Genomic DNA, 25,042 nt, shown 5'->3' with positions numbered 1-25,042 from the left:
GTTACAGCACGTTTAAGTCTTTTTAGATGCTTGCATTTGTAAATATGTGTCCGTCTGACCTGCTAATACAAGGTTACATCCTCACATATATATGAATACGTTTTATTTTAAAGTTGGACAACTATTATTCTGCCGTTATTCGAAAAAGCGTTCGATTTCAAGAAGCCACCACTAGTTTTTTGCATTGCAGATTCAGTAAATCCAAACACTTGGATCCTTCTTAAAAATAGTTAAGAAATATGAACTATTATTCATATCTAAAATATGCATACTGTATGAAAATAAATCCCAATCCAGATCATATTAGCAATGATATGTTCAGGAAGGTAGTTATGGAAATTGTATGTTAGCTTTTTGTCTCTTAACACGACGCCTATATAAAGTGCCTTACCACATGAAAACGTACATTAAATCAAGTGAATATTCTACTACGATATTTATATTTCATAAAGATGAGTGTAACTTATGTAATGTCTTATTTTGACAGGATTTTTTCAGATTGTTTGGATTAAAATGTGACGTTTGTTCCAGTAATGCTTTCTGTATGCATTTTGTACTGTTGAAACTAGCGTAGATGACACATCTCAAGCTGCATGTTTATGAATGGGGGCGAGTGGGATCTTTTTTGTGACATTCAACCTATGGACTACAGAGAAATGTACACGTATATGTAAAAGCGGGCTATTATCTTAATATATAACACATACGTCGAAACACTATGTAAAGCACTCCTTTAGCATTTGTGTAATATATTTTTTGGGAAGGCCTCCACCACACTGTGTGTTTTGTAAATGTTATTCTGTAGGTGAAAGGATGTGCTTTGTATGATAAGCTTCATAAGAAATTATATTTGTATATGGAAATGACCTTTAAAAAGCATTTATTTATTTTCTGTATGATGCCTTCTGTGTCTTATTTTTGTGAAGCGCAGAGGGGCTTCATTAAATATTCATTGAGCTTTGCTGCGGAAAGGTTAGGCAGGGGTGCAAAAGGAAGCAGTGGCATGTCGAATGAGTGAAAACGCTTATTTTTGTAACACGTCTCCCGAGTTGAAAGAATCCCTTTTTAGCAAGGAAAACTCAATAAAGTTTTAAGAATTATGTAGCTTTGTGTTTATTTATCATGAGGTTAAAGCCCTCTGGCTGTAAAGCAGAGCTTTACTGAATATTGACTGCACTGTTATGCAATCAGAAATTATGCTGAGACCGTTGCATCATGGAACATGATGTAAATTGCTTAATGGGTCGATAATGTCTGGAAAGTTACCACACAAACATCAGTCGATTATTTAATAGCTACAAATCACTAGTGTGTGCACTAACTGCTGGATTTGAAATGCACTGGAAACGAGAATGAAGAAAGGATCATATTTATTACATTTTTGTAGACTTTTTGATATTTCAATTAAATGTAAAATATCTTTTAGAATCTGCTGGGAAGACTCAAACAAATCTAAATTCTTACACCTACAAATTACACAGTTCACAAGGATAAAATAACTAAACATGAATACAAACATATTTGGCTCAGATTAGAGTCGTCTGACCTATAGCCTACAGTTCACCCAAAAATGAAGCTCTCATTTAATTCACTTAACCTCAAGCCATCCAAGATTACCTTTTTAGCTGATTCAAATAAAATGCAAGTCAATTGAGTGGCATAAGAGACTTTAAGGTCTGAAGCAAAATCATTGGTTTGTGCAAGAAACTTGATTATTTACAAGAGGACTATTTACAGCTTTATTATAACCTCTGGACCCTCTCGAGACTGTTGGTTGAAGGTAATAATGTAAATAATGTTCTTTCAGTTCTTTCATAAGGTCTTAAGTTATGACCAGGAGTCGGGTTATTGTTATTATATTTAGCCTGTATGCTTTTTATTTTTACTGTAAAAGTGTCATCAGCTGTTTACATCTATTGTATGAGTCATCAGTGTACACGGTTTCAGTTTCAGGCTCTTAGTTTTGTTGAAGTAAAAAAGTGTACCTGTTTTGCAACATTAGAACAGTGGTTTTCGAACTTTTTTGACTGCGGCCCTTTTTGTCTTTTCAAACTGACGGCGACGCACATATTCAACTGCATTTTACGCACATTTACATACAATGGAGTTACATACACGCATGTGTGTGCATACACAACTTACATTAGTTAGGCGGATGGGCCTGCTTATTCTGCTACCAAACCAGGGCGTCAGAGCAAAACGCATGTCCAGAGATGTATTCGACTTGTTTCCTCTTCATTCTAGTTAAGGCATAGAGTCCAGTTTTACACTTTTAGGTAACTTTAGTTTATAAAAATTAGTAGCAACGAAAGTCTTTCTTTGTTCCATATCGGATACTCGGTGGGAAAACTGATCCATTTTTGTATTTTTGGGGAGTTTTCAACGTGCCGTCACAGGTCAGCTGCAGAATTTCTTACTGTTCTTCTCGAGTTAAATTAGTCCAGCAATTGAATCTAAATATTCAAAATCAAAAGTTTTATTCGACGAACCGCTTGTCTTTTAATTCACTGAACTTCCTATTGAGAAAGTAAGTTAGTGAGAGAAATTCCCCGTCCGTGTATCTACTGTACACGTGACTGGATGAGGCTCGTCCAGTCAGCAATCGTTTTGTGGGATAAATCATTTTCTTCAATGGTTCATCATCGTCGGAAACAGACAGCCTCGGGATTTGAGTCGAAGCTGCCAGAGTTTAAGTAATTTCTGGAAACCTTGTTTGGAATGCAGGCTATAAAAAAACTGTCCTCACTAACGCGCCATGTTAAACGCGTAATGACACGTGCGCCTCAGGTGACGGACATCTATTATTTATTTATTTTAATGTAGTTTCTATCTAAAATTATCATAATTGTTGTTGTTTTATTGTAATTAAAACGGCATTAATAAATGTTATTGCATTTCCTTAAATCATCCTGTGACTCAGGGTTTGAAATCCTTTCTATTAGATGGCATGAGGGTGAATAAATCAAAATCCCATTTTCATTTTCAGGTTAATAGACCCTAAAGCTCGTTCACACCAAGAACAATACATATAAAAATAGTTAGAGCATAAACACCACTGCAATATACACTATATATACACTTACTTATTTTCCTTTGGCTTATTCCCTGCATTATCAGAGGTTTCCACTGTGCAATGATCCACCAGTTACTCTGGCACATCATTTACTGGCGGATCCCCTTCCTGTGGCATCCCAGCACTGCGAGTGCACTACTTTACAACCCCCAATGCTGTTAAACACCCATACACTCTCAAATTCACACACACTATGACCAATTTACTTCCGTTTACAGCATTTCTCGACTGGTAATTATCGATCCAAAAGTGGGTTGTCAATACCCTTTTGAGTGGCTTACAGAGTATTTTTGCAATGCACAACTAAGATTTTGAAAGATTTGTGTTAAAGCCGTTATACTGTATTTCTGTCAGATGCCATTCAAGTGCAGGAGAAAACGTTCTCCTAATTCAGTGTCTGCCGTCAGATAAGACGTTGAAATACAGTGTGCGTGTTCCTGACCAGTCATCTGTTATACTGTGCTCAATGCGCACACACATATCACATGCAATACACCACTGCATTATAGAGCAAACCATATTACTAGCATGGAACTTAACAGATATGTAAGCCATGCTTTTTTCAAAAATTACCAATAAAAGTATGTTACTGATACTCTGCTGGCTGTTGGAGTCCCATGTGTTTTTCTATCATTTCAAAATGCTCCTTTATTTTCACTTTGTGCCACTCTTTCAATCAACATGTTAGTGGGACAGTACTTTGTGTGTCAAACATTTTGGTGAATTACATTTGTTTGGGTTTGTTAAATATCTGAAAAAAAAGAAAATGTTGACTTTAGCGATGACGAGGCTCCATTTAAATGGCACAAGATGCTGTCTGACAATGATGGTAAAATGCCTTGCAGCACTTGTTTTTCATTCATATTAGATTGCGTTTTTTAAATAATCAGTCCTGAAGGTGGCGCTGATCAACAGCAGTATTAGTTCAAAGACGTTAAAAGCAATAAAAGCAAATAAAAACTGTTCAAATGTGGCTCTTTATACGAATGAAGCTGCCGACCGGAAGTCCGAAGCATCCTCCTTACGCATACACGCGAAGTATAATGGGTAATTTTGAAAATGAAAAAGGTCTATACCCATGCGTGAACATGCAAAAATGCAGGATGGATTCTGATTGGCTCTTCTGAAATAGTTTTCAAGGGCTTTGTATACTTCAAATGTACTTCTTTTTTGCGACTCTTTTTTGGGCAAATTCAAGTTCAAAAAGCTTGAGAGAAAGTGTACAATTTTCGAACAATGCATTGCAGCAGGCGGGGTACGCGCTGCGCTGCTCATGTGTAAACAATGATGGCGGCTCAAAGAGAAGAACAGTTTCATAAACATCTGGCAAACAGCCTTCTGCACATCAGACAAGAAGTGCCACCGCAGCATGCCACGTCTTTACATTGTTTTCTATTTGCTGCAAATAGACTCTAAATGTAACCGTGTTTAGAACTTTAAAAGACAAAATGTGACACGGTGGTGCCATCTAGTGTGTGATGCCTTCCAACTCTTTAAAATCTCTCCGCGAGTGATTGTACAGCTCTGCTAATCAACCCTTCAGTTTATTCGTGTTGCTAACTTGTTATTGTTTTGGATGTTGTTCTCCTGTCTGACCTCCATGGATATGAGATAGGAATCATTTGCTGGTCAAAGAAGGCGGAGTTCCAGAACAGAGCCACTGTTTGGACCAATGGAAGCTTAAAGCTGTTTAGAAGCCAATACAAACTCACGCAAATGTTAGCTCTGGTGAGCTGTTTTGAAATGTTTGTTTGAAATTATTTCAGAATATATATTCAGAATATTCAGAATTTCATTTGAAGTATGCCAGGGCCTTAAAGGTGAATTTAAACATATCATTCCTCTGATTTTGTTATAGTTGTGGCATTTACTCTGTAATCTCTACATCTGGAGTGACTTTTGAAGCCATATCTTTATCGTCAACACTATAAGTTATCGTTCTTGGTGTGATCAGGCCTTTAGACTCTAGACGCCCGTCGCCCGCTGAGGGTAACCTTTGAAAGCTCATCAGGGCATTCGGTCACAGTCACGGGTGGTTATTACCTTCAGCAGCTCAAATACATGACATCACCAGCGCTTCTAAAACGAGGAACATCTCACCTTCCTGTCAGACCACAGACCTCTCCACACGTCCAAAGGTAAATATTACCAGTGGTTTCACACCATCCTCCACGATCCCATCATTCTCACAGGCTGATCCTGCTTTGACAAGTCAGTGGTCCAGCTTCTGTCAAATATGTTTACCATCACAATGCATGAGAACACGAAGACAGCGAAACAATTTGTTTCTTATGTCTCTCCGCCTCTGCTGTTCAGCCTCCAGTCAAGGAGTTCATTGTTGGGGCACATGCACTGCTTCTGTTGGCGTCGTGGGCTGAGGATCTGCTGTAGAAAGGCTAGCAAATGACAAACGGCACAAGAGTTTTGTTTGAACACATGAGTGCATGAGGGGGTCAGTTAGAAGTCCGTGTCCCAGCCTGACATTTCATCTGGAGGGATTTCTTCTTCAGGAGGATAACTGTCAAAGTAACTGTGGTCAGTGGGTCCCTTAACCTGGAAAAAAAAAGAAAGATGGAAGAGAAAATATGATTCTATACTGTACAAAAGTTTGAGGTCAATAAGGTTTTTCCATTTTAACCATTTAACTGCCTGCTCTACCAAATGGTTAACCATGTTTTGACTGTTTTAAATAATGACTGTTTAATTCATTTAAATAATGGTGTACACACACAGCGTTGTTGGTTTACAAAAAAAAATCAAACAAACATCTTGTTTGCACTTCTACACTTGATTTTGGTTTATTGTAAAAAAACAAGAAAACATTTTAAACGAGAATCTGAAATATTTTATGGCATACATCAAAAAATAAAGATGATTTAGTGTTCAAAAATGTTTTATGTGAATTGTTTTTAAATAATTTGGTCTTAAACTTTTCTGATTTTTCAAAAGTATTAATTCTGGTACTTTTACCATAAACCGACATTTGGTAGAGGTTGAAATTTTAGAAATTATGGGATGTGTTGAAAAAAATGTATTGAGTGTGTTAACTAGTGACATTAGGAGTTAAGAAATACAATCCACTTTTTTCTTTTTTTTTTCTTGGTAGGGCAGTTAAAGAAATTAACACACGTTTATTTAAAATGTGACAGGGAAGGCATTTCTAATATCAATTATATTTTCAAACATAATATGTATTTCAAATTAATGTTGTTTTTTATCTTTCCATTTAAAAAAAAACTGTTTTTAATGTTTATAATATTGCTACATTTTCTTGAGCATCAAATCAACACATTTCTCAAGGATCATGTGACACTGAAAACAAGTCATGAAGCATGAAAATTCATCGTTTATCACAGGAATAAATTACAATTGAAAAATGTTTTACAATATTTCTGTTTTACTGTATTTTTTCATCAAATAAATGCATTGCCAACTTCAAACTTGTGAATTGTAGAGTTTATAGCACAGTATGATACTACATTAAAGTTAGACAATAGGTTTGAGTCTCTTACCTCTCTTTTAAGGGGTGATATCAGATTTCGGGCTTTAAGACCACTCCAGCTGAAACCTGTAAACCATCTAAACACCAAAAAAAAAAACATTATAAATGATATTGCCTTGTAAAATGTATGTAAGCAATTGACATAGAACTTAAACTTAGTATTTGTGGATTGTGCCCACTTCAGAAGAGCTGAATACACAAATAATGTTTCCTAACATGATAGAAACCATTTATGAGCAAATGCCAATGAGTAAACATCTAATTAATTAAAGTAGTGAAGTCTTTATTGATCCCAAAGCTGTGTGTTGTTACTATTTTGTCCTTTTTTCCTGTGTGCGTGGTCATTTTGGAGATATTCTGATATAAACAAAAGCATAAATTGCACAGTAATTTACAGTTTTCTGCTTATTTATGTAGGGTAAAGCAAGTAAAAGATATGTTGGTAAATCACAGATTGCCAAACTCAGGTCTAGATGACCAGTGTCCTGCATAGTTTTGCTACAACTTGCGTTAGGTTAGGTGTGTCTAATTGAGGTTGGAGCTAAACTCTGCAGAACACTGACCCTCCAGCACAGAGTGTGGCCCTGAGCTAAATTAAAGGACATAGTATGCAGGAAAGAGTGTACTATTTTGACAAACTGAATTTCTTCTGCTTGACTTGTTATAACCTTTTGGTGGTCTTTAGGCTTTAGCTCTAAATGTTGTTTTCCAGTCATTGTTTTGATCATTTTCAGCAGCAGTAATCACAAAATATGCACATTTCATTCAGTTCAGTGGCATTGTTTACACTCTGCTCTCCAATATGGTCTGATGATGTGACATGTAAACACTCTATCCTGTAGTAGAGTGTACAAGTACATGCTTAGTCATGTGCTAATGGTAAAACAACAGAAATTTGGGATTATTTATGATGCTGTTTAATTTAGTATTATTATAGTATAGTATATTGAATATATTGAAATGTAAATATAGTATGCATTACAATTTAGTAAGGTGACAAAAAATGCATAGTTTATTTATCCATGAAATATGAAAATATTTGTTGGAATGAGAGACAAAACCAAGTAGTAACATTTGCAAAAAACAATCTCAATTTCAAATTTGCAAATCCTGACTTTGCATATAATACGCATCCACAAAATCATATTTTTGTTGTTTACCAGGAGACAATAGTGTAGTTTTTAAAAAGTTTTTTCCAAAAGTTCAGCTTTTCAGACCTGCAAAACCCCATTGCTGTGTAAATAACCAGGGAAAAGGCTTTTTAAATAATGGTGTAGTGTAAATGTCACTCTTGTCAGTCAAACAGCACGTTTACTATTCTCTCACCTGTGCTTTTTAATGTCTGTTATTCCATTCTTCAGATTGCCCAGTCGCTCTGAAGGGTTTTGTCTTCATAAAATAAAATTGGACAACAAAATAATATTGTAAAATATTGCACTGGGACCCAAACAGTTGCAGAAAACAGGCGAAAGACATAAGAATGAGTGAAGAACGATGGATGATCGTACCTGCACAGCTTTCGAATAAGATCACCAGGCCTCTTGGTGATCTTTTTCGGGAAGTCCATCTTCTCAATTCCTTTCAGAATGAATGTATATATAATCATCTGATCTGAGCCAGTAAAGGGCGGGCTTGAGGAACAATCAGATCAGATATATGTTTCTGTTAGTTAGAGCAGGGTTTATATATGCATCTGTATTATGAAACATCTTCCTCCACACTGTATTTATGACAATAAAGTGAGTTAAGCTGAAACAAACCTTCCAGTAAGAAGTTCAAATATCAGGATTCCTAAAGACCAGAAGTCGACACTGAGCCCGTGGCCTTTATTGAGGATGATCTCAGGCGCCACATACTCTGGAGTCCCACAGAACGTCCATGTCCTCTGGCCACACTTCAGCTTCTTGGCAAAGCCAAAATCCACCTGACAGAAGATAATAATGGACTTTTCACAACTCGAAACTCAAAACGTTCATACATCTAGCTCTAAACTCTGCTTTAAACCACAGAAAAATTCACACTTTAATTTAGAAGCAGGATTAACGTGTTAAAGAGTCTTATCAAAAAATTCGAACAGTGACAAAAGTCAAAAGATATTCTTACATTTATAGTCTGAAATGTCACTCAGAAGTAAAAAACGGAAATATATAATATGACATAAAATGTTAGAGCCTTAATGTAAACAGGTCAAATGCCGCAATCATCCAATTGGTGACATTGCAAATATGCAAATAAGGACATTTAATAATAGTTAAGAATGTGAAGTGTGAAACGTTATCGTATGACTACATGTAAAAATTGACACGCATTTAATTATATCACTTCCACAAAACAAATTCAGTATCCCTCTAAATGATGTGTTAAAAACTGCTGTATGCAATGTATGTATGCAAATCTACTATAATTAAATAATAATTTAAACAAGTTAATCATCACAATTACACATAATGCATTATGTATCCTTTATATTTTAATGTCTCTGCTACTAATGTTGGATGATGCAATCATTTTTTAAGGTCTGAAAGGTTTGTTTGAGCTGCGCCTCCACAAGACAGATGTAAATTTACATTTCCTTAAGCCTAAGACTTTTCATCTCAGGCATATCATTCAAATAATGCATTACTATTTATAAATGCAGTAAACGAGTAAGACAATATTGTAATGCATTAATTTAGGTAACTTTCTCCTATTCTTCCCCAAGGTTAACAAATTTTAGCATGGACAACTCTGAAGTGATTTCCAACTGATGTTTGCTGCACTTAAACTCACCAACTTGACGTATCCATCTGTGTCCAGCATCAGATTCTCAGGCTTCAGGTCTCTGTATATGATGCCGTTATTATGCAGATAGTCGAAAGCCTCTGTTACACAGCCCACGCAGAACTTTGCAGTGTACTCTTCAAAACTCCCCCTGTATCAACATAGAGACACTTTTAGCATATTCCTCAATCCTGGAAAACATCCATGCAGTAGAGCTGACCTGTCTCTCAGAAGACTCCAGATCTCTCCACCCAGACAGGCCTCCAGCAGCATGTACACATACTTGTTGTCTTTGTATGTGCGGTACATTCTAGGAGCAAAAATATAATATATCAGATCAAAACATAATTAATCACATTCAATGTCACATTTATTGCTACGGGCTTTCATTTTGTTTTTGTTTGAACGACATTCTTCAACATTCAACCCATTGCATTTCTTTCAATTGTGTTAAAACAAGGTCAGATTGATCAAAGTCAGTTGATATCTTTTTTCAAAGCAATTAACAATGAAATTACCAAGATATTTCCTAAAACTCACTAAACAGACATTTCTACTTCAGTATGATCATGCTAGACTAACATACTTCACAATGAAAGGACAGTTTGTCTCCAGCAGGATTCTTCTCTCGGAGTAAATGTGCTCTTCTTGTCTGTTATCCACAATGTGTCGTTTCTTGATGCATTTCAGAGCAAATGTCACATTTTCATTCTTCAGTTTCACCTAGAACACAACTGGCATTATTATTGTTCCTATCACTTTTTTACTCAGTGTAAATGATGATTTATGTCCTGAAGAGGAAGTGTGAATATTGTGAGCAAATTTCTAACCAGTTCAACTCTGCCAAAGCCTCCGACTCCCAGAGTAGCAATGGCCTCGAGGCAGGTGAAGGGTATAGTGGATGCAAAGGTGCTCTCTCTCTCCTTCAGCTCAATCATGTCGTGTGACACTGGTGTATTGGGTGGAGTGCAGCTTCCTGACCTCCTGAATGAGCAAGCAAGAAGTTTTAGAGAGCGGAGATGCTCATTATTTTGGCCATTCGTTTTAAGACAGCCACTGAGCTATACTATAGTTTTACAGAGTGACAAATGTGTTTTTTGGTTGGTTAAAAAGCTCTAAAATGGTAAAAGTACAATGGATTCAGAAAGTTTAAGATCACATTGAAAATTGGGTATCCATTTAAATATGTTTGAAAAGTTTAGAGAGGAAAAAACAGCAATATTTTTAAGCCACAGCAAGCAAGTCAAAAAATATGCGACATTAACCACTGCTTGCAGAAAATGCTTGTAAATGTTATAATGTAAGTTAAAAAAAATTCAATAAAGCATATACATGAGTGACCTCAGTATTTTAAACAACAGATATTAAATAAATAAGTGACTGTTTATTGAAATGTTTTTATGTTTAAGTAAACTATGCTGTTTTTAAACTAGTCAAGATTTTATGTTTACGCCACATAATGTGCATAGCATTATGCACTCCTAACAAAAATGTAATAGTTTTCACACCGATTCCATAGAATAACCGTTTTTCATATTGAACCTTTTAGTAATTTGTTTTTTAAAAGAATCATTGTTAGAGTAAATAACATAATAATCTGCAGAATCTTTTTTACATTGCAAAGAGCAATAAGAAGCTTCTGTGAGCATTAAAAAGGTTCTGCATGGAACCACTCCTGTCCATATGAAATGCTTATTTGTTAGGTATGTATGTAAATGGTGGATTTATCAGTCCTGTCAGTTGGAGAAATGCAATAAATATTTTCCCTTTCAGCCTTGATGCTGTATGTGAAAACACTATGTGCAAATTACCTGTACTACTTTACAGCACAGTACTTCATTTATTCATTCATTTTCCTTTGGCTTAATTCCTTATTCCTTATTCCAGCATATGTTTTACGCAGTGGATGCCCCCCCCAACGGCAACCCATTACTGGGAAATACTCATACACTCTTACATTCACACACGCTTAGACTACGGCCAATTTTGTTAACCCAATTCACCTATAGTGCATGTCTTTGAAAACGCAGAGGAAACCCATGCGAACATGAGGAGAACATGCAAACTCCACACAGAAATGCCACCCGAACCAGCAACCTTCTTGCTGAGGCAACAGTGCTAACTACTGAGCCATTATGCCGCCCACACAGTACATAGCAATTGTATAAAGATAAACAAACAGTACTTACTTAGCATTTCTTTTCTTATCATCTCGTGCCAAACTATCGACATAGCTCTGAAGATACTTCTTAAGCTCGTCAAAAGTTCCAACAGTCTGACTAAAAGTTCTGTAAGAGGAAAATGTTATTGTTACTGAGCACAAAGCTAAATCAAAATTGGCTGAATGATGATGATGTTGAAGTGTGAACTCACTCTCGATCGATCACGAGGCACTCCACACCATCTTCTTCTGCGATTATATTTGCAGATCTCACATCATCACTGTTGTGGGACAAAGCAGGAACTCATTAAGTGTGTTAGACATGACTGAACTGAACAGTTGTCTTCTAAAATGAAAAGTTTATGGATTTGTTTGTTATAATATTCTGTTAGCTAACAAGACAACATGAATTTTCTCTGTTACTGCAGTGGAAAGTCCTCGTATACAAAAAAGCTTTTTGAAACAGGATTAAAGTGGGGGGATGAAAATGGAGCAGGGGTTGAAGAAGAGCAGCACCTGATGAGGGCCTTCTCTCCGAAATAATCCCCCTTCCCCAAGGTGTTGATGATCTGAGGATCTTCATGATCCTGTGTGCTCTGTGTGACTTTAATCTGCCCAACACAGAAAAACAGAGGTTATTTTACAAAAAGCACAAAAAACAACAGTTGGTTTTATTATCTGCCTTATTTAATATGTATATATGCATAAATATATATTTATTCATGCAATATTATATAAGGACATTTCATAGAAACACAATTGAACAAATTGTTTCCAGTTATAACTGATATGGAAGAAATGAAGTCGGTTCATTGAATTCTCAATCCTGTAAAACGATCCACAGTGACCTGCTTGACCTTTCTGATAGGCCATTTTTTGGTGGCCAGCACTAATGGCTTTATTCCCAACATGCTCTCGGACATGGTGGAGACAGGCTGACGAGAACCATCATTTCCGGTAATTAAATTCTCTCCCCCTCAGTAAAACATCTTCCTTCCCCCCTTCTTGAGCGACAGTGGGGCAGGAATCAACAGGGGATCCGAGCCTGGCGAGCTCATGCTAAACAGTTCCTGTTGCTTCCCAGTGGAGAGTCCTGTCTCTTAACCCCTTCAGTGTCGAATTACTGATTTATCTGAACGCACTCGACCTCCCACAGCCCCACATCAGCGTCTGCAGTGAAGTCCATGAGGATTAGTGGACTGGAAAAATGGTGTTGCATGTGGGTCAAATCGCTTTCGTTTTTGTTTTTTGATGGTTATCTCTAGAATCAAATGGGTTTGTTTTTAGCTATTTGTATGTTTTACAATGAACAAAAATTAGGCAGAAAAATGACTTTCTATCATTTCAATTTTGATAGATGGTGTTTTCTTAATAAACCTGAATTTAGATGTGCAGAAAAGCAGATTGGAAGTGACTATATATGCATCTTAATGGGCATCATCATCTGACAACAGAAGAAATAAACTGTATATAAATAAGAACAGCTTTTGTGAAATTAAGATATGAAGTGACTGTAGTAATCAATGTAAAGGGCTGGCAGTATGATCATATCACAAACGCAACGTCAATCTGATCCAGTGTCATTCAGATTAAGTTCAGTCGGGCTGATGCAGATGTTTACATGAAGGCTGTTAAATCTGATTGAGTCAGATTATCTGGTTGCGTGTACTGTACACATAGCCAGTTTTTTTTCTTCTTGTTAAACAAATGTTTCTTTAAATACGTATAAAAATGTTTACTGCTTCTGTCAATGCTAATGTTTTATAATTATGAGCAGTGTCTTAGATTCATGTAGTCATAGCCAGTTCTGCCTTAAATAATCTTTGTATTGTACTTGATCTATTTTTAACATGAGATTTTGAAGGTCATGATTCGCACTCATTAAATAATTACTATGTATAGCTTTTTTTTTTTTACATTCTTAGGGGATACAAAACACAGACGTTTCATCACAATGCTTTCCTCCGTGCATGACAATCCTCTCACTCCACCCATTTATCTCACAGTCAATCACATTACGTCATTATTTAGACGGTCACTCAATAGTTAAAAACTATTTTGGCCAATCATATTATTAGGATATAAAAACAAAATCAAGTGCCCACAGAGCAACCACTTCATTTCACCTTGATTTTTGTATTTAGTAAGATGTTAATTAAAGAACCACACATTTGGTTGTCTGATTTTTAAAGCCACAATACAAAGTTTGATAACACAGTTAGTTATTTATTTAAATACAGGGGTTTTCAAATTTCCCGAAAAGACGCAGGTTTAGACAAATGACCCCAATTTCACAGACAAAGCTTAAGGCTAGTCATAGACTAAATTGCGTATTTGAGCAGTCTGTATTAAAAATACTTTATAGTGAGATATCTTAAAATAGTCAGTAATATGTCAGTGCCATAGATTTATCTTAAGATGCACACTGGTGATGTGTTTTTCCAATTCATTTTTATTAAAGCTGTTCAAATACATTAATTTAACAAAGGCCTAGTCGTAGCTTCAGCTATGCCTTGTTTTTGAAACGGTGCCACATGTTTATCATCTGACAGGAACAATATGTAACATCATGGACTTAGACATGATTTGTTAAGCATAATACACAAAATACGGTAACACAAAATTTGACAAGAATATACTGCAATTTACCTTTCCATTGGCAATTATATAAAAGGTGTTTCCTTCTTCTCCCTCCCGGATGATGTAATCTCCTTTATTATAATACTCCTGATCAGAAAACACAAGACAAAACTTATTTAGCTATTGATTTTACCATCCAGCCACTGCTGTCATGTTCCCGGAGAGATTCCCCTCAGGGAGACAACAGGAAGGCTGTCATGTCTGCTTCCACAGAGATATAAGAAGATGCATCTCCTACACTTACCAATTTCAAACAATATGTTTTGTGTCAGTTTTGTTGATGAAAACTTGACAATTAAAACACTCAAGTTCAAACTCTTTATATTAAAAACAATTACAAAAAATCAAATGAGAACTGGCAATCTTTCAGAATAAGCTTTTACATGAGAAAAATTTGTCCATTTTCTCCAGAACTCTGTGGTTGAACTGCTATTCCTCCAACTCTATTGCTGAACAAAAAGGCTTTCCAAGCAATTTGCAAAAATAATGTTCGATTTACATTGGAATCTGGTGGATTTAACTGAAATGTGAGCTTCAATCTTGTCTACAATGTTTGAAATTAATGTTCAGCCAAACGGGTTAATTTAAGCATTCTATAACATTGTAGTGGTTCTTCATTTCTCTGGTCCTCGCTCTTAACCAATCTCTATCCCCAACTGTCGTTCTAACACAGTTCTGCTGTTTCATTATGAGCTCTCTAGCATGCCATGCTCCTCTGAGGGTCTCAAAACATTTGTCCGCTTCTCGTGTCCCGTCTGCATTCCATTCCCCACTGTTTAATGATAGAGTTCCACATTATCTGCATGTTTCAGTCCAAAACATCTGGGCCACTATTGGGTTACATTGCTTCCTTACCCCTAGAGAGGAGAATATAATCAACTCCATCGGAGTGATTGAATAACGACATTCTCCCATTCGACCCCAGGGGCCGACAATCGAGAAGAATGTCCTTGATGTTTTTTCAGCATGGAAGAACACGAGGAGGCTTATTTGACGTTGAGTTGACAAAGCCCACACTCTTTTAGAAAAACTCGCTTTGGCCCCTCATGGAGAAATGGAATAAATCAGTCAGCAGCCTACTGTGGCTGCTGCAAACATCTTTAACAAATCACTCGTCCCCTCGATTGGAGCGAAAACTCTGCTCTGCCTTAGTCAAATAACTGTGGTAAAAATATACTGGGCCAGGTGGTGAAAGATGGAATATCAACACTGTTTGTTCAGAATTAGCACTTCGGAGCGAGACATCTGAAGACTATTCACTACAGATGGGTATATTGGATCAGATGGCATTTTTTAATCATCAGAACATACGAATGTTAAAAAATGTTTTACTTACCACCTCTAAGCAGTCCACAATCTTTGTTAGCTTGTCCCCAGGAAGACTGGCAAGAAGTGAAACACTGTAAAATAAAATAAAATAAAATAAAATAAAATAAAATAAAATAAAATAAAATAAAATAAAATAAAATAAAATAAAATAAAATAAAATAAAATAAAATAAAATAAAATAAAATAAAATAAAATAAAATAAAATAAAATAAAATAAAATTTAATTTAATTTAATTTAATTTAATTTAATTTAATTTAATTTAATTTAATTTAATTTAATTTAATTTAATTTAATGTTAGGACAGTTGTAGAAGACAGGCAGTTTGATTTGACATTTTTTGCCATTTATTTTCTATTTTAATAGTATGTTTATCCTACTTGAGGCATATTGGATTAAATTTTGATCTATCTTAACTGTCACATGACTAAACTGATTCAACTAACTTAAGACTGCCCCTTTGACTCAGATCGAATCAATGGTTATGGAGAACAGTTGTGTTTATTTCATCTCATTAGATAATATCTCTCTATCTTTTCTCATTAGATTGTCTTTGAGAGGCCCTAAATTGAATTATGGCATTTTCCTCCTTTCATGTTTGTTATTTAAACAGATAGTTATATAAGAAAGGCCCCGAAGGTCACTTTAAGCAGACCGTGAAGGCCACTGACCTCTACATTATCAATAACACGACTAATACAAAAAAAACCTAGCTATGCGTTGTGTGTTTGATCTCGACAACACTTCACACAAAAAACACTCTTTGAAGTTTTCCGGCCCAGCTAATGCTTGGCTACACATTATGTGGTAGGACACCACAGTAAACAGTGGGAGGGATGAACAGTTTGCATTACCTCCTCAGGAAGTTGCGGTATTGCTCGTGTCGAGCCTCGGCAGTCATGCGCATGATGTTGTGGAAGACTTCTCGATCCAGAGCCCATGTCTTCACATTGCTGGCCGCTGTGATCATAAACAGAACAGCAGGTCAGGGAAATACCAGGAGCTCCCTCACTCCTCGCTGAGTGTCCATTTAAACTTCAGCGGTTCAGTGACTGCGAAACAACAGCTGCTTGTAATAGGCCCATTAGGAAGTCATTACATTTTATTGTAGTGAATTAGTAAATGAAATAAGTATAATATATGTTGAAAATAAAAAACGCAAGAGTAAAAACCTTTTTTTTAATACCTCACAGTCACTCCATAAGGGTCTTTTATTATGATTTCACTTTTTAATTCAAATTGAAACTTTGTTAATGTGCAATGTTATTGTCTGAGCATAAATAACATCTGCAAAGCTACAATGCTCAAAGACATCAGAAAGTCTACAATTTACATAAACCCCATGCCCTGGTGTGATGTCTCCTTCAGCATGCACTAGGTGGTTAGCGAACCAGTTTTCTTAATAGACACAGAAATCATCAGACCAAAAGGAATGTGATTTTTCAAAAACCCCATAAACACAATCAAGCCTTCAAAAATATTGGATTGACCACCCCTTTAAAGGTGCAATGTGTAAGTTTGACACCCAGTGGTTGAATAGGTATTGCATTCCTGGATCAAAACAAACACAAGCGCAGGTTGCCAGATTGAAGACAAGCAGGAGCGAGTCTGACGATCGAGCCTAAAGGCTGATTTAAACTGTGTTTTATATAAAAGCAACGGCACGCAATAGAAGGAATATTTTTCATATTAAAGGGAGTTTTTGTTCTTGCCAACATCTCAATCTCATTGATATATTAGAAAAGGCTTCTATTCCTTGCAGCTGAACAACAAAAAACTGACAATGATCACCTCAGGTGCACCTCATGTGCTTTATTCAACATTTGATGCTAACAATATGAGTTTGAATGCCATTTTACAGGGCATTTATTGCCATACTACTGAAAGCAGCAGCAGATAGTTCTCCTCAGAAAATCAAATAAACCGTTTAAAATTGAACTTTAGAACTGTGACAAACCAACACATATCAGTGATTCAGCATGTACATTTGATAATGTTAAGGAGGTTTAATATGCATTAATTAGATTATAAACCATACCATTTTGTGAGTGAGTGCATATTCTGTGCTTCTGAATGGCTGTGTTTAAATTAAACAGAAAAAATGCTTATCACTGCAAATCTCCTCATGTAGCATGTTGTTATGACACAGGGTTACAATGCAACCTGCTTATCTAATGTTTACATTCATAATATTTATATCATTTGCTAATTAATAACCATCTCAAGAGCTCTGAATCTGCGTCTCATTTTGTATTCTGCTACTGTCCACCAGAGGTCGCATTTCGGTCAAGGGCGCATGCTTTGAGAGCCTTCCTTCTGAATGAATGAAATTAGAGGTTTTACACCAATGCAACCCGGGGTGCTGAAATATAATTGGCTAAAGTGGCAGTGGGAGGGTTAAAAGAACCAAAACAAAGCATTTTTAAAGCAGAAGATCTAACTTCAGCATTGTTTTTTTAGATAAACAAGAATGCTCACTTGGCATGTTTCTTAAATATCTGCAAACATATCATGGTATTTGTATGCTTTAGAAGAGTCAAAAAATTACATACAGAACCATTAAGAATTAACCACTGAAAGAATGTACAACTTAACATGATAATAATAACAATAACATTTTACTCTAAATCAAGAGCGATATTATGACCACAGTCATTTGAACACACAAACAAGTAAATGAAATTACTGGCCAAACCAATGACATTACCGCTACAAGACAAAACAATGGTGTTTAGTTCAGATTGGTGTTTATCGATAGCCTGAGGCTACATGGGGCCAATCCATGATCACAGCGTGAACTGAGCACAAAAATAGCTGTTGCACAGGGACAGCCTGAATTGTGTGTAAATCAATTACGTAATATATTTGTCTGAAGCACAACTACACAACAGTAGGAGATCACAGCGAAAAAGAAGAAATGAATACTTTACCTTTGACTGATGCAGTCCTGGTGCAATTGTACAAGATGGCCAATTCACCAAATGTGGTCCAGACTGCTATTGATGTGAGCAGTTTGTTGTGCTGATAGACATCCAGCTTGCCATCTGTAAAAGGAATTAGTATTTAAAAACTGATTGTTTTGTATTTACCAAATGGAATTGCAAATTAATTCACTTTAAATAGTTTATCCTGTTTCTGGCGTTGTTTTTATTTATTCTACAGCGATAAAATTGACAATTGCTAGTAATAAGGGCTGCAACCACAACAAGACATTAAGCTAGACAAGTTCAGACCAATGATGAGAAATCGCAAAATTGTTCTCAACAATATTTGAGATTTTTGCTTTTTTTTGGCTTTAGCTTTCCAAGAGTGATCCTCGCTGTCAACATGGCTGAGATGGCCATCTCTATTAAAAATGGGTAAATTCGTTTCAGAAAAAGAGCATAAATTCCAGTGTAAAATGCTATTTCAAAGTTGAAAGACAGTGAGGTAGTGTAAGACTGATCTAACAAAACAATGCATATTTGACAACTGCTAAATATTAATAAATATTGAATATAACTGCTACAAATATGTTAAACACATAACAGTAATATGCTACTCAGCCTTTTTCGTGTTGTTTAAAATTAAAATATGGTACCATTTGCATGATTCATGCAATTCTTAACTGAATATGATGAGACAATAAACATTTCACATTTTTGCTTGGAATTCATAGAGTGAATAAGGGCATATATTAAAGCATTATTTGGAAATGGTCTAATCACTGCCTAATCATTAGACCAAGAATTTTCTTCATTGTTCTATTGCTATATTCTTAAGTCAAACTGGACCCTGCAATGTTCAAGACAAGACTATCTTACTTGGAAAGTTGTTAGTAACTAACTAATGGCTCAAAAATGGTTCTTCCACTGTTCTTTGATGTAGTTGATGTGATATTTAGCGTTGCTAAGTAATTCTTTGGCTCATAATTATAGGGGAACTAATTTCAGTGCCATATAGCAGCAATAAAGCTTCTATTGAGCGGTTAAAGGTTTAAGAAACCCTCCACTACTTTGGAATATATAGGGAAATGGTTGGATTAGATAGGGAAATAGACCTGCTGTACTGCTATTCACCTAATACGTTTTACTTTTTAAATTGGTATTTTAGAACGAAAACAATCCACACTGGCGTTTCACCTAGCGTTTCTAAAAAGTTCTCCATCCACACTATACCTCATAATTATTGACTATTAAAACTGATATTCAGCAAAAAAAAAAACAGGGTATGTTTTGTATTTTTTGAAGAAAACGAAAGGAGGCAGTTATGGTTTAAGCTTTGTTTTGTTTTAAATATGCATACAGTGAAGATGACGGTCATATAAATACGTAACTACATGATGCCTTAACATTTTTGGTGTCTGTTAATATCAAAATAAAAATAGGCAGTTCCTTATATCATGCTTTCATTTTATTGTTGAGACAACGTAGCCAGGGTGATGTGAATGCTGTTATAAAGTAGCCTACACTGTTTCATTTGAAGATTTACTCGATGTGTCCCTGGGAGTTTGCTTACCATGAGAGTTTGCAAACATGTGAAGTATGAACTTAAGGTAAGGATGAAAGGATGCAAGACTGAACTTTGGTAGGCCCATAGCAGGGCTCGAATAACTCCAGGGTAGTGTGTACAGAAGGCGTAACCGTAGCAATTATGCGTTTTAAAACTCAAACATTGTTACATTTCACGTATGTTTTGTGGTGTTTTGTGTTTGTCTTCTTTTTTGTGTTCTCTTCTCTCTTCCGTGTGTATTCTGTCCTGTTCTAGGTGTGCAACCATTGGTAGAAAAAGCTGTCAGTCACCATCATGATGCAATCGGCACACCAACCAAGAGCTGGTCCGCCAGGTATAAAAGGTGTGCGCTCGCGCTGTTCAGCATGAGTGCTTGGCTCACCACCAAACTCCTCACGCGTGTCGGCCAGCCTGTTCACTTGTGTTTGTATAGTTTTGTTGCTGTCATTTGTTTAGTTTCTCTCGATTAAGTGATCGATTTATTAGATTGCAGCTCAATTTAGTATCTAGAGAAGTTGAATGATCTTTATGAGAATTGGATTATCAAATAAGCTCTTACTATGCAAATGGCTAACAGTGTGTACTTTAGAGAAATTTAGTAATTTTGAGCAGCATAGTATTTTTTGTTGTTGGAGGAGTTGCCACATTTATAATTATGTTTTTAAAGTAGTTATGAAGTTTAGTTAAGCGTCGCGCTGAAGATTACGGTTTTGTTTCTGCCTTTTTCTTTGGTTAGTTAGTTTAGTGGGTTGGGGTTGGGGTTTAGTTAAATTGTTTTGTTTCATTTCTTTCTTTGTTTTGGAAAAGAAATAAATATTACAAAAACTACTCTTTCGTTTAATTCAGTATTTAAAATTACATTCTAATTTCCTTGTTTGAAAACTCTGTTTAATAAATACTTAATTTTAGTTTCACTTATCCAGCAGTTGTGTCTTCTCATTTTCATCCAGCATCATTAGAGACTCACTGATTGTTACGTTTCAACCATTTTAATAACTTGATAACTTAAACACGTAACAACATATTAGTGTAAACGAGGCCTCATAATGATATAACAAATTGTGGTTATATATTATATGAAATTTCGAATAGCCTATCCAGTAACAGGCATTAAATTACTCATGGTTTATTTCTTTGCATTTTAACTTAGTAAAATATTAAATCATGCGTCTCCTCACATTTGGTATGTGATTTTTATTTGTCTTGAGTTGGTTAGCCAACTGACAGTTGTTTGCCCTTCTCTATTTCCCCTGTACTGCCAGCCACGCCCACTCCTCCTTCTGCTCACAGCGCTCCATGTCCATCATGTAGTTTTTTTTTAAATTCTGAAATAGACTTGAACTGAAAGAGGGGGGTTTCATGACCCTTTAAGGTACTACTTATCACCATCTTTGAAGATATTGGTGCTGCGTAGTAATTACTCCTCCATGATAACGAGCCAAAGAACCAATTTAGTGCAAATTAGCACAATTTTTTGAGTATAAGCAGAATGTGGGTATAACAGACTTAAAGTTTTCTTCATGGTCGTGCCTAATCAGTGTAATAAAACAATCAATTATGCAATGGATTCATACCTGCAAGTACAAACAAGTGGTTTCCGGGCTCTCCTTGTTTGATGACATATTCTCCCTGTTGGTATGTCCGCTCATACATGCATTCCACCATGTCTTTGACCTGCTGCACTTCCAGTCTCCTCAGATACTGGTTCTTATTCAGAGCATCTGTCAGGAGCTTCTTTACACTGTTAGAAAGACGTTGACAACAAAGCAGTGACAACAAAGACAAGCTGTCAATATTTGCCATAAGACAATCAAAAAAATAAGATCAAGATAAACATTGTTTGACAGCTGTGACATAGTTAAACTTGGCTCATAAGGGATGACCGAAAACAAATTATTCAAGTGGGACTAATTGGAAAGTTCACGCTATGAAGCACACCAGTTGCTTCATTTTCACTGTTAGAATAGAGACTGGATAATTAATCTCAGCATGATGTTTTGCAGGGAGATTAGACCAATTTAAGCCCTCCAACATAATGACTATCTGTGCACATGGTCTTTCGTGAGCTTAGCATATGAAAAACATACACTAATTACCAACATGAAGAAATGGCACATCTATTTTAGCTGTTGAGGTTGTTTGATGCAATAATAAATGTTCCTGTTTAAATCCTCACACACAAATAGTATGAATTCATACACACAAAGCCTACTATATGGTAACCTACTACCTTAACCTATTTAAGATATTAACCAATAGTTTGAAAAAAACTAAAAATTAATAATTGCCATTTTTTTAAACAGCTATCAGAAACACACTTTAAAACAGTATGCTATAGAAGGATATCAGGGAAAGAGCAAAGACATAAAATTTGATCATGTCATTTTTCTTTTCTTTTTAAAGTTTTATAATTGATCACGTTATCATGGAAAGTTTGGCTTAACAAGCTCAACAGCCAATGAAATAGTGGTATTTGAGATTGTATTTGCACATGTGATGTGATGGAATTTTGGGAAACAGGTATGTTCATGAACAACATTGTAAATGTATACTGTAATGAACGAATGGTAACATCAGGCATTATACAGTGAGGAAAATAAGTATTGAGCACGTCACAATTTTTATTGACTTTGGCAATAACTGAGGAAATACATATATGCAAAGAAAACAAATCTAATTAGTTTATAAATTAAGTTATGCATAATAAAATGAAATGACGCAGGGAAAAGTATTGAACACATGAAGAAAAGGAGGTGTAGAAAGGCAGTGAATGCCCAGACAGCAGCTGAAATCTCTGAGTAGCTATTCAGCATCCCTCTGCCCTTCGTCAGTGTAAATTAATCTTAGCTGCTTCAGTCCAACATCTACATTAGCAGGATGATGAAGATGAAACCAGGGTGGACATTTCAGAGTGGACAAAATACAGCCAATGAAACTCAAATTCTTTCAGAAAAAAAAAAATCAAGCTGTAGAATAGCCCAGGCAATCACCAGACTTGAATCCAATATAAAATACAAAATAAAAGATCAGATTTTATAGATGAGACCCACAGAACCATCAAGATGTTGATGTCTGTGAAAAACTCACATCTGAGCAATTCATGTGACTTCATATGAAAGGCGTCTTTAAGCTGCCATCACCAAAAAAAGCTTTTTTTATAAAGTATTAAATATGATTCAGTAGTTCAGTACTTTCTCCTTGTGTCATTTCAATGTTGTTACACTTAACTTATTTTTCAGTTTGGGTTTTTACCAAAATCTGGTTCAATTCAATGTCAGCAGCTCCTTTAGAAATATTATTTACAGGAAAAAACATGACATGTTAAATACTTATTTTCCTCGCTGTATCTCCCTCCAAATAATTCCCTACCACCGACAAGATTATCATTTATGAAACAACTTTTTCCCACCACAAGTATTTATTGATATCTATGTTTTCTGTTATATGGCAGAGGGCGCTAATGTACATCTTTTTAAAGAGTACAAGAACTGCATTCAATAACATGAAATAATGGATAAAAAATCTAGTCACGTTTCTTTAAAAAATACAACCATATCTGTAAGGAATTTGTTCTCAAAAGCAGTAAATAAATCAAAGGCCTCACCTCTGCTCTTTCCAGACTCTTGCGCTCTCGAAGTAGAACTTGGGAATCCCACTGGAATCATACGTTCTGGATGAAGGCTCTGCAGAAACTCCAGCTTTTGCTCCTTTTCTCCTGTTGAGTGTTTCTCTGAGCAGGCCTGTGAGACACTGACTGACCTTCTCCTTGAGGGGTGACGGTAGGAGGCCCAGCTCCCCTTGACTCTTCAGAGCGTCCTGGAGCTTGTTGAGCTGGAGACACTTGCTCCTCAATGTGTCGGAGATCTCCGAGATGGTCTGCTTCTGCTGGGCCAGCTGCTCCTCCAGATGCTTGATTTGAAGCTCTTTGGCATTTAGTTCTTCATCCTTCTTCTTCAGCTGCGTTTCTAACTCTTCCACTCGCACTCTGAGGACTTGAGGAACCGAGCTTGATTCTCCATTGTTTTTAGATTTGGCCGATCCACTGACCTGCTTCAGAGGGTTCAGCTTCATCGAGCCATTACCCATTTTGCTGCTTTAACTTCACTATAAAAGGTAATCAGATTCAGATTCGTCAATGGAATAAAATCACATGAATAGATTAAAATATAAAGCGTTAACATTTTTCAATCCTAACTTTGCTTTCTGTTTGGGGTCTTAAAGATCTCAGAGGCAATTTAATGGCTTAGCATTCATTCATACATTTTCTTTTCGGCTTAGTCCCTTTATTAGTCTGGGGTCGCCACAGCAGAATGAACTGCCAACTTATCCAGCACATGTTTTTACGCAGCAGATGCCCTTCCAGCTGCAACCCATTACTGGGAAACATCCACACACACTCATTCACACACTATGGACAATTTAGCTTACCCAATTCAGCCCAGCCGAGGCTTGAACCAGCAACTGCGCCACCATGCAGCCTAATGGCTTAGCAAATAGTGGTAATATTTTACAGTACAGTTTAATTTGTTTACGTTAGATCTGCAGAAATACAGTATTTGATATTAACTAATTCTATAAAATACTCAAGCATTTATTAGTATTTTATCTTAGATAATGCTATTATCAACATTTACAATAGCAATATTAAAAATCAAAAGTTGTGTCTTTTATATTATTTAACAGACACAAGCAAACACAAACTAGCAATGTACAGCTTTGTTTTTTAATAACAGGAATGAACAAAAATTAATACACTGTTAAAATATATTTATATATAGTTGAAGTCAGAATTATTAGCCCCCCTGATTTATCAGCCCACCATGTTTATTTTTCACCCAATTTCTGTTTAACGGTGAAAAGATTTTTTTCAACACATTAATAAACATAACAGTTTTAATAACTCATTTCTAATAACTGATTTATTTTATATTTGCCATGATGACAGTAAATAATATTTGACTAGATATTTTTCAAGACACTTCTATACAGCTTAAAGTGACATTTAAAGACTTAACTAGGTTAATTAGGTTAACTAGGCAGGATAGGATAATTAGGCAAGCTATTGTATAATGATGGGTTGTTCTGTAG

General features: G+C 35.9%; 1 protein-coding gene across 1 annotated transcript; it reads right to left on the bottom strand.

The window, feature by feature from the left end:
• Positions 1–4,287: 4,287 nt before the first annotated feature.
• prkg2 (protein kinase cGMP-dependent 2) lies at positions 4,288–24,047 on the bottom strand. The gene is made up of 18 exons (XM_056456993.1): positions 23,559–24,047; positions 21,529–21,695; positions 18,394–18,507; positions 16,318–16,423; positions 15,473–15,536; positions 14,146–14,223; positions 12,013–12,107; positions 11,709–11,777; positions 11,525–11,623; positions 10,166–10,319; positions 9,922–10,058; positions 9,556–9,645; positions 9,345–9,486; positions 8,336–8,499; positions 8,084–8,206; positions 7,902–7,964; positions 6,586–6,652; positions 4,288–5,626 (listed from the first exon to the last, which is right to left on the bottom strand). Exons 1-18 carry the CDS (start codon positions 24,038–24,040, stop codon positions 5,531–5,533), a joined length of 2,310 nt encoding a protein of 769 aa, XP_056312968.1. The 5' UTR covers positions 24,041–24,047; the 3' UTR covers positions 4,288–5,530.
• Between the last annotated feature and the right edge of the window lie 995 nt (positions 24,048–25,042).

Source organism: Danio aesculapii, chromosome 5 (assembly GCF_903798145.1).
Source record: "Danio aesculapii chromosome 5, fDanAes4.1, whole genome shotgun sequence".
In the NCBI taxonomy this organism is placed as follows: domain Eukaryota; kingdom Metazoa; phylum Chordata; class Actinopteri; order Cypriniformes; family Danionidae; genus Danio; species Danio aesculapii.
Note: the sequence above shows the minus strand (reverse complement) of the source record. Positions and strands in the feature narration are given on the sequence as shown.